Source organism: Frankliniella occidentalis, unplaced genomic scaffold (assembly GCF_000697945.3).
Source record: "Frankliniella occidentalis isolate FOCC.00 unplaced genomic scaffold, Focc_3.1 Scaffold42, whole genome shotgun sequence".
Taxonomy (NCBI): Eukaryota; Metazoa; Arthropoda; class Insecta; order Thysanoptera; family Thripidae; genus Frankliniella; species Frankliniella occidentalis.
The window spans coordinates 1694769-1704774 of record NW_026267172.1 but is presented as its reverse complement, the minus strand read 5'-3'; the positions used below and the strand labels follow the sequence as shown (position 1 = coordinate 1704774).

General features: G+C 45.1%; 3 protein-coding genes and 1 long non-coding RNA gene across 6 annotated transcripts in view; 3 read left to right on the top strand and 1 right to left on the bottom strand.

The window, feature by feature from the left end:
* Positions 1-1944, top strand: part of LOC113206606 (mitoguardin) — a 100008-nt gene extending 98064 nt beyond the window's left edge. The window contains exons 6-10 of the mRNA XM_026422765.2: positions 62-177; positions 266-434; positions 609-842; positions 923-1093; positions 1199-1944. Of these exons, the coding sequence (XP_026278550.1) occupies positions 62-177; positions 266-434; positions 609-842; positions 923-1093; positions 1199-1345 (837 nt within the window). The 3' untranslated portion in view covers positions 1346-1944. The remainder of the gene's footprint in view (positions 1-61; positions 178-265; positions 435-608; positions 843-922; positions 1094-1198) is intronic.
* Positions 1945-2340: 396 nt separating this feature from the next.
* Positions 2341-6250, top strand: LOC113206632 (uncharacterized). 3 transcript variants are annotated; one of them, XM_026422791.2, is made up of 7 exons: positions 2341-2453; positions 2625-2662; positions 3989-4149; positions 4319-4392; positions 4525-4882; positions 4981-5127; positions 5503-6250. In XM_026422791.2, exons 3-7 carry the CDS (start codon positions 4018-4020, stop codon positions 6100-6102), a joined length of 1311 nt encoding a protein of 436 aa, XP_026278576.2. In that variant the 5' UTR covers positions 2341-2453; positions 2625-2662; positions 3989-4017; the 3' UTR covers positions 6103-6250. The 3 variants fall into 3 exon arrangements, with proteins under 3 accessions (XP_026278576.2, XP_052122706.1, XP_026278587.2); XM_052266746.1 differs by having other exon boundaries at positions 2354-2662; XM_026422802.2 differs by having other exon boundaries at positions 2354-2662; positions 3963-4149.
* A 166-nt stretch (positions 6251-6416) lies between these two features.
* On the bottom strand, positions 6417-7115 carry LOC127749277 (uncharacterized). Its single transcript, XR_008011051.1, has 3 exons — positions 6857-7115; positions 6633-6781; positions 6417-6546 (listed from the first exon to the last, which is right to left on the bottom strand). It is a non-coding gene; the product is annotated as an uncharacterized LOC127749277 (long non-coding RNA).
* Positions 7116-7537: 422 nt separating this feature from the next.
* On the top strand, positions 7538-10006 carry LOC113206854 (cysteine desulfurase, mitochondrial). Its single transcript, XM_026423119.2, has 11 exons — positions 7538-7861; positions 7955-8016; positions 8094-8210; positions 8294-8431; positions 8526-8718; positions 8816-8950; positions 9033-9190; positions 9300-9435; positions 9526-9658; positions 9740-9829; positions 9915-10006. Exons 1-11 carry the CDS (start codon positions 7690-7692, stop codon positions 9976-9978), a joined length of 1398 nt encoding a protein of 465 aa, XP_026278904.1. The 5' UTR covers positions 7538-7689; the 3' UTR covers positions 9979-10006.

Below are 10006 nucleotides of genomic sequence, written 5' to 3'. Positions count from 1 at the left end.
GTCTTGTCCATGAAAATTTTTCTGTTGAAGTTGGAACTCAGTGCAATGTCAATTGTTTCAGGTCGCAGATTTGCGAGAGCTTGACGAATTTCAAGACACCTTTCCTGGACTTGACACCTTACCTCTTTATAAAGATGCCCTCAAAAAGCTGGAAGAGGAAGGAGGTATTCCGCACAGGTATGAACAGCTTTTTAAGTCAACACTCACTAAACTTGTGGTTTTAACTTTGTTTATTAATGTTGATGTTCTGTAATCAATATTTCAGGTGCCTTCGAACAGAAATGGTGCACTGCAACTCTGACACAGAGTACCTCAGCAAGCTGCATTGTGTTCGCTTAGCATTCCAGTACTTATTCCTCGACCACTCAACCTGGCAGTGGTGTGCAGATGCTGGCCGGCAGGTGTTAGTGGACCTCTTGCTTTTTGCAGATAAGGTAAGTTGTCTGCCATACCAATTTTCGTGAATTTTATTGCATACAAACATTCAATTGAGCAAAATTACTTGATGTACTTGAAATTAAATTATGCTAAACTTTTGCTCCCACCACCAATTCAAATTAATCAAGTAATTGAGAGGACTGGTCTATCTATTTTTCTTTGTATGTCAGGATCCAAAAGACTTCCTCGTAGCCTATGAAGAAATGCTCGAATTCCTACAAGAATTAAAACACTGGGAAGATGTAGAGAAAGAGCTGAGCTTGAAAGGAGTGAAAGCTATGACATTTTTTGATGTAGTGATGGATTATATACTAATGGATGCATTTGATGACCTTGACAACCCTCCTTCATCAGTAACAGCAGTCATCCAGAACAGATGGCTCTCTAATGGATTTAAAGAAACGGTAAATTATCAACTTTTCCTCATTTAATGCATTTGGTCATATCTTAGATACATTTTAAGTCATCTCCATTTTTTTGACAGGCGTTAGCAACAGCTGTGTGGTCTGTTTTAAAGGCAAAGAGAAGAATGCTAAAATACCCTTACGGTTTCATGGCTCATTTTTACTCTATCTCTGAGCACATGTCTCCTTTAATGGCTTGGGGATTTCTCGGCCCAGATGAAAAGTTGAGAGAAGTTTGCTATTACTTTAGAGTAAGTATTAAAAGATCTCTAATTTATTTACATTGTTCAAATATCCCTTTTGACTTTAGATCAAAACTATAGCAGAAAAATAATATATCTTTTCTTCCTTTGCAGGATCAAGTAATGGGTTTACTGCAAGATATCTTCAGTTTCAATAAATCTCGTTATACAGTTGTTGGAGAATTGGCGTCTGATATATTTACGCATATCAAGACACGTGTTGACAACATTTCTGAAAAGCTTTCTATGACTCCAGGCTGAATTAATTCCTGTCACATTGTAAATAATTTAAAATGAGTAATATTGAATAATTTATAACTAGAGGTTTAGGCTATATTTGGATGAGTTTTATTGATGAACGAAACTTTTCTTGGAGTAGAAATTGTCATCTAGGAGTTTATATGACTTAAAACTATGATAAGTTTACCTTTAGATGGGGAAAGGGTTAACTTATAATGATTGGTGTTTATGTAAACCATCATGCACATCGTGTTTTATTATTTCTAGTTCATTATTTTTGCCTACTTTTGGCTTGACTCTATAATCATGTATCAAATATTTTTAATGTATGCAGAAAGAAATTTCACACGTTTCTATTCAAAAGAAATGGCATTGTCTTAAAAGCACTCAGAGATGCAGTTTAAAAAAACAAAACAAAGGAAAGCAAATAGGTATCTATATGTATCTTTCGTAAATGTCTTGCATATTCTGCGATTGTCAGAGAGCATAAAACTGTGGTAATTCTCACACGCAGGCTTCAGCCTAGGAATTGTTATTGAGCTAGTGAGGTTCATTTTCATTCCATTTATATTTGCCATGCGCAGTATTAAAGTACAAATGAATTAAAATTAGAAAAGTTGTTTTTTTTTTTTTTTTTCAATTTCTACATTCAACCACCTCATTGATCTAAAATAATCCCCCTGAGAGACAAGTCACTAAAAGGTACGTCCCAGTTCTGTCCATTGAATCTTACCCACTCCACTCCACGCGCCCCCCTGTTTTGAGTTAATTTTCGAACTTTATAAATAAACGGTCCCCTTCTTGAATTGATCGCATCTGGCCGCTGAGACAGTTGGCTCTACAACACAACGCCTTAAAGAGAGTCAACCTTTGCTGCAGCTGTGCCGGAGTGGTCGCAGCTTATCTTGTTGCGGAGCCGGTGGTCGCGCGCGAGAGAGGGAGAGAGGATCGGAGAGAGGGGAAGGGGGGGGGGGTCGTCTCAAACCGAAACCGAACGCAGCCTCGCCCTCGCGTCGCGGCCACAGCACAGCTGTTTCATGAGTACTGAGCCTGAGCCGGGTGGGCACGGCGCGTCGACAGCGAAGTTGGCTGGATTCTTGATTCTGAATCAGGCCCGTCGGACTGACTGGTTAGTTCGGTACCCTGATCCGACCAGGCTCCCGGATTCCACGCTTCTCTTCATGTTGTGTTGTTGTGTAGTATCGCAACTGTGTTTGGGCAATAGATGTATTACGGTGCGGGAACTGCGCCGTACATAACCTAACTTATTCCTTTGTGTTCCTGGGCGGCCAACGACTAGTTTTCTCATCGTGACAATACTTCTGAACTGGAAAGCGCGTAAGTAACTGCCACAACATGCGTACTTACTTCCTTTGTGAGACGGGGTACCTTACAGCAATAGACAAACGGCTCCTTGTTGTTATAACCACATACAAATGCGTCTGTCAACAAAATGATCTAGACTAATTCAAGAGTTGGCATTTTATGAGTTAGATTTTAAACGACATATTGGCATCTCTTTTATGCTAATTCTCGGATTTGTATGAAAGACAACACGGTTCTCAGCCAACTTTCTTCCCGGGGCTCGGGGATTCCCATATGATACGATACGATACACCGGAGCCAAAGTCAGAGCCCTCTATGGGATCGGAACATTGGAACTTACGCGTCGTGAAAAGCGTAGCTGCATGGTAGCTGTTTTCCAAACGACTTTAACCTTCGGGTATAGAGACAGACCACAAGGGACCGTCGAAAAATGTTTAAGTAATAGATAGCTAATAGGTAGGTCAGGGTCAGGTACACAGCAGGAATAACAGCTTTTAGCTTTCGATGTAAAATTCGCTGTATTCTCAACAGACACATGAAAGCATATCTTCATTCATGTCAAGATTAAGATGTCCCCGCAATGAACATCTCACGAAGCTACACTGGGTACTAAGCGCCTGCTGTGAGCTAGGTAGGCCAACCCGCCGAGCACCTGTGTGAAGACGGCGGCCCACCCCTCCCCTAGCCCACCCCACCTGGAGCGAAGGCTCCATTACTTCAGAAATGGGTGTACTCTGTACTCTGACTTGTAGTCAAATCTGACTTGATGACTGAAAAATGCTTTGACGAGAGTAGAGAAGTGACTAGAGTTGGATAAGATAGTGACTGGAGCCTCTGGAGGTGATTTTCTCCCGAATTTTCCGACTGATTGGTGACTGGGAAACGACTGGAAAAGTGATTTGTCTGGGCCTAGTGCTGTGACTGGTCAAAGTAATGTACCCCTCGACCCGGAGGCCCAGGGCGTTTTACGAACCTACCAAGTTGAGCCTCGGCGAGCTCTCATAGCGCCTGGTAGGTAGGCAACATCGTGTCTTCCGTGCATGCGTGTACTGCGGAGTGGCCTACCCTGAGTCTCGCAGGCGCCGAGCTCACGCAGTAATTATTTACCGAATGAATCTGGGAAAAACGAACTTACTTTCTGGACCTTACCGCGCGTCACCTCGGGGGAGCATAACAAATGATTGACACTACGTACCAACTTCGAATTCTTCAACGATCCAAAATAGTCTGTTGCCGTAAATTAACGGTACCGCTATCGTACAATTGCACCGTGTGTAAATTGTTTTTGTTTTTTTAAGATATTATTTTACAGATTTACAATTAGCCTTCGATTTGCAGTGCATTCTGTCCTCCGGTAACCGGTAACGATGGAGTGCGAAGTCTGCCTTGAAAACTTAGACGTGCAGGAAAGGAGGCCCAAGTTTCTACCGTGCGGTCACACTGTCTGTCAACGCTGCATCCATCGTCTTCGAGATCGGCTCTGTCCTCAATGTCGTAAGGTTCGTACTTCTAGTCCCCTCCACGCTTTTCAGATGCTGTCTTCAAAAACAGCCACCGTTGGCATACAATTTTACATATACCATAAATTTATCCTTTTTGTAAAGCACCCCTCAGAGTTTTTTTTTAAATTCCACCAGCACAGGCCAATGTTTTATTTTTGCACACCAGGCGCTGCCGAGAGATCTCTCCACCCTCCCTGACAACTACTATGTCCTGAGCCAACTTCAGCAATCAGCTCATAAGTACGTAGATGTGCAGAGGAGAGTACTCTGACCACTTGATGCATCTGAAAGTGCAGTTGCCTTGTGTATGCTTTTCAAGCTGAGTACAAGCAATAGTGCTGAGACTTTTACTTATTGTTCTGATCTGTCCAGGTCTTCACGACGCAGGTGGTGGTGCGTGAACTGCAGTCGGGTGGCGTCTCGGTCCTGCGAGGAGTCTCACACCATCCAGAACCTGCGGGCGGCGTTCCGCAACCTAGTGAAGAACGTCATGCCTACAGCAACTGTGAAGCTGACTGACGTGTGTCCGGAGGAGTGCAATGAGGAGCAAATTCTCAGTGCACTAAACGTGGTGGGGGAGATGTCGGCGGCGGGGAGCTCTTGGCGTGTGACTGTGGAGTCCAAAGGGGCTGGAACTAGTTATTCAGTCAGTTGGGAATCATCCAACGATGACCATAGTATCCTAAAAGCCCTGCTCCTCGTTCAGTCCGTCAGGGGGCGTATAAAAATGGTACGTGACGTGTCTAGCTTTTGAGCAAAACTTGCCTGAGAAACAAACTTTACTCAAAAAAAATAAAAATATTTGTGCATTACTAATTACATTTTCAGATTAACGAGGAAAAGGAAGCGGAAAAACCGGTCGTAGCACCAACCAAAATATTTCAAAGAGTAGACCTCAAACTAAACACTCTTTCGGCTCCATCCCAAAGATTGGAGAACAAGTCTCATTGGTTGGCGAATATCAAAGCTCAAGGGGTAAGTAACAGTCACGACAATTTTTGCGCTTATGACCACGCATATGTCTACAAATGAAGCCTCAAAAACAGTTAAGCCCTTCCCAATGGATCTTACCAAAATTAGCGATATCGTCATGGTTTCTTTCCCCATATGTTGGAAAAGAAACCATAGGGTTGTGTGCAACGTTTTTTTTTCTGTGTTTGATTTTCAAAACAGAAAATGTTTATTAGAGCGACTGAACCATGGGAGAAGGGCGCCTCATGACTGAACGAATTTTGGATTAGTACCTTATTTGGGTAGGGAGGGCGTTAGATGAAAAAAACCTGCGTGGCACGTTTCACTTCTTTGTAGAGTATTGTATAATTGACTGATGTGACTCATTGCCATACCCAGGTGCGGCGGCTCAGCCACGTATACTGCCACGTGGACCCCGGTTGGACGCTGGAAGTTCTCCTGGCTGCTTCGCCGACGGTGGAGAACATGCAGCTGCTGCAGCCCCATGCTGTCCACCTGTACGCGGCGCTCGACGCGTCGCACCTCAAGCGCCTCACGGTGGTCAACGAGGCCGAGAACGACTACCTGTACGACAATCCTCCCTTTTTCGATGTGTTCTCCCTGGGCTGCAACACCTTGGAGATGCTCACCGTCAAAGGGAGCTGCGGCCTGCCACGCGACGCACTCGTCGCGATCCTGCGCCTGCACAGCGCCTCCCTCCAGGAGCTGTACCTGGACGTGGGGACCTCGAGGAACGGGCCGGGGAACGCGGGGCCGGTGCTGCTGCAGGACTGGCCCAGGAAGTGCGCCATCCTGCACGAGATGCTCGAGGACTGCCATCTGACGGCGCTGAAGAAGCTCGTGCTCCTCAGGACCGTGGACGACATGGCCGTGGACCACAGCAAGCCACACTGCAAGAAACAGCTGGACAAGCTGAGGGCAGCACTGCCCAGAGTGGAAGTGCTGTGTGACTCGGTGCTGTGCGGTGAAGACAACTAGAACGTAGTGCGTGGTGATAAACAAAATAAAGAGACTGTCATAGGAATTCAACCACAAATTTTCTTTCAAGCACCTCGCAAACGACGCTCTTAGGCAGGTCGGGCTCGAGGTCGGGGTTCTCGGTTGTGGCACGTGAAGCCTCAGAGCCGGTGGAGGTGACACCCTCGGCCGGGGCGCCAGCCTGCTGCACGCACTCGCACAGGCACTTGTTCTCCTCCAGCAGGCACTGGTCCCCGCAGTCCCGCCCCGTGTGCCGCAGCGCCCCTCGCACGCGCTCCGCTTTCCCTTGCACCCCGTCTCGTCGTAGCACTTCCGCCAGAGGTCGAAGTCCGAGCCGCCGCGGGGCTGGCCGCCGCAGCCGCACCAGCAGTTCACGGTGCACATGTGCTTGCACGGTGCGTCGTCCTTGCGCTTGCCGCACTCGCTGCAGGTCGCTGCACCGCACTGCAACACAGGCAGGAGGAGAGCGGGTGTCGGCCCGCCCCTATTTCTCCTCTCTCTCCATCACACACTCACTCACCCGCACTCACCTGCCGTTCATTGTTGCAATCCTCCCACTTCTTCATCTCCTCGGTGGCCGAGCGGCGGCGCCGGCGGCCGGTGGTCTCGACGGTCAGTAGGGCTAGGGCGGCGTCGGCGTCCACCGGGGAGCACGGCCCGGGGTGGAGCAGCGACAGACCTAGGGGACAGCGCGACCTTTAGCACGGCAGTCGCAGTCGTCTCCAGGCCGACGTCCTGCTCGGCACTGACTGACCAGGCACGGCGGCGCACTCCAAGTGGCAGTCGCTGTCGTAGGTGCGGTGGTCCGAGCCGCACACCTTGGAGGAGGCGGGCGCGGGCGGGCACGGCCAGCGGCAGCAGCAGAAGCAAGGCGGCCTGCATGACGGCCAGCATCATCGTGGCGCTGGTGAACCGAAAGGGGCCTTGACGTCCTCGTCCTCACCCGGGGGGGGGGGGGGCTGTGGCTCCTGTGGCTTTGGATGGCGGCTCTCGACTGACGTCTCGATCACTTGTTTTTCTTTGCAAACCCGCGTCCGTCATCCTGCGTTTACGCCGCTCCCACCACGGCCCCCACCATCACCACCACCACCACCACCACCACCACCAGAAGGGCACACGGTGGTGGTGGTGGTGGGTACCGGGGGAGAGGACAGCACCAGGTTGAGAAGACGTGAGCAATGTGTTGATTTCTTTATCTCGCATGAAAATCGAATCGGTATAGCAACATAGGCCTCCTTTTTACTGAGCGAGCATCCAGTGCAAGGAACGCAACGAATATATTCGCTGAAAAAAAAAACTACATCGAAAACGCAAATGGGAATTGGTGAGGAGTAGGTAGGCAAAGCTAGGGAAGTCCTAGGTCAATCGTCAATCATCTAAATTTCTCATTGAGTGGTTCACGAATGTGAATGTGTCTCTCGACCAATAGCCGCTGGATTCAGATAAGGGAAAAACAAAATATGGCTCCCTAGAGCAGCGGCATCGGCATTAGTTGTGAAAGACAGTGAAAGATTGTGCAACAAGAATAAGGATTTTGAATGATAACATTTTGGTGGACTTAAACGAATAAGAAGTTATTGTTCCATCATGTTTCGATCAGCTCAAAGCGTTGTTAATGTTGGCAGAGTGAGCTCACTGGGACAAATGTCACGTGTGAAAGGTTATGGAGCTTTACTCTCAAAGACAGACATTCCATTAAATATCCCTAGTGCATTTATAACATTGTGCAGCAATCGTTGCAAAGAATCGTCCAATAAAGGTACATGTTCGATTTTCTTCCCTCTTTGATACCTGTGTTGCAGTTTTGAATACGGGATATTAGTTTATCATGTTTCTTTATTTTATTTTTCAGAAATTTCCAAAGATTTGGAAGGAAGGCCACTGTATTTAGATGCTCAAGCTACAACACCACTGGTATTTCTATTATTTTTTTCACATATTTTCATCATTTCTATCTCTATTTTAACTGTTGTGATTGTTTGTTCTTTAAGGATCCAAGGGTTCTAGACTCAATGCTTCCTTATTTGACATCCTATTATGGAAACCCTCATTCTAGGACCCATGCTTATGGATGGGAGAGTGAAAAGGCAGTCGAGAAGGCTCGAAAGGTAAAATTTCGGTTCTGTTCATAAGTTACCATATTATAATAAATCTAGTCCAATCATAATGAATACGTTTTTTTTGTTGGCAGCAAATTGCTGATCTCATCGGAAGTGACCCAAAAGAAATAATTTTTACTTCTGGGGCCACAGAATCTAATAATATTTCTGTGAAGGGTGTTGCAAGATTTTATAGTCGCAGCAAAAAACATGTCATAACCACGCAAACTGTAAGCATTAACTAAGTTCCATGACTGAAACTATCTGCTAACTCTAATTTTCATGGATGATTAATCATGTTTACTTTTGTCTATGAATTATTAGGAACATAAATGTGTGCTGGACTCATGTCGAGCCTTAGAAGGTGAAGGGTTTGAAGTTACATATCTTCCAGTCACTAAAACTGGTCTTGTTGATATGGAGCAACTCGAGGCAGCTATCAGGCCAGACACTTCTCTAGTGTCTATAATGAGCGTGAATAATGAAATTGGAGTCAAACAGCCGATAGCTGAAATTGGTGAGTAGTTACTCAAAGTATTATTTAAAACATGCAATGCAAATGAATTGCATTTCAGTAAAAGAAATCTAGGTGACATAAACACACTCTATTTCAGGTAAATTATGCAAGTCACGAAAAGTTTTCTTCCATACTGATGCAGCCCAAGCCATAGGGAAAATACCAATTAATGTTCAGGAGATGAATATTGATTTGATGTCCATAAGTGGACATAAACTTTATGGACCTAAAGGTTTGTCAACCAAGCAGTTTCCCCCCATTTCTTTTCTATTGTTCAGAAGTTCTTCTTATATTTTAGGCATTTTTCAACACAGGTGTAGGTGCACTTTACATTCGACGTCGACCTCGAGTTCGAATTGAACCTCTGCAGAGTGGTGGTGGGCAGGAAAGAGGAATTCGAAGTGGTACAGTTCCCACAGCACTTGCTGTTGGCTTAGGAGAGGCCTGTTCTATTTCAAAGCGAGAGATGAAGGTATAATTTTTACCATACATTCGGTTTTGGGTGAGGTGTGGAACCTTAAATAATCTGTATCTGCCATAATTTATTTTATTTTTTTATTTTTATTTTTTAATGGACCCAGTATGATCACCAATGGATGGAAAAACTTTCAAATCATCTTTTGAAACGGTTAGAATCCATGCCAGAAGTAATTCGTAATGGAGATGTGGAACATACTTACCCAGGCTGTCTAAATCTATCCTTTGCCTTTGTTGAAGGTTTGCCTTAAGAATATTTTATTCAATTCTATTTTACCTTAGTAATAAGTTTTACCTGTACTAAATACATAATTCTTTTTTTCTTGGCAGGAGAGTCCTTATTGATGGCTTTAAAAGATATTGCACTTTCAAGTGGAAGTGCATGCACATCAGCATCCTTAGAGCCATCCTATGTCTTAAGAGCCATTGGTGCTGATGAGGATCTTGCTCATTCATCAATTCGGTATTTATTGATTAAAAGTTAGCCTCTGTATATACTCTTCTATAAATCTAATTAACACTCTCCATATTTTAAATAATTCAGGTTCGGGTTTGGGAGATTTACAACTATGGAAGAAGTTGAGTATACTGCACAAAGAGTCATGAAACATGTCGAAAGATTGAGAGAAATGAGGTAAGAAACCACTTTCTGGTTTATCATTTGTGTTCAGTCTGATCATGAATTTTCTTTAACAACCGTCAATTTTGCTTGTTTCCAGTCCTCTTTGGGAAATGCACCAAGAAGGAATCGACCTTAAGTCAATCCAATGGTCTCAACACTAGTCATAAAAAAAAGATATGTTGTTTTTCA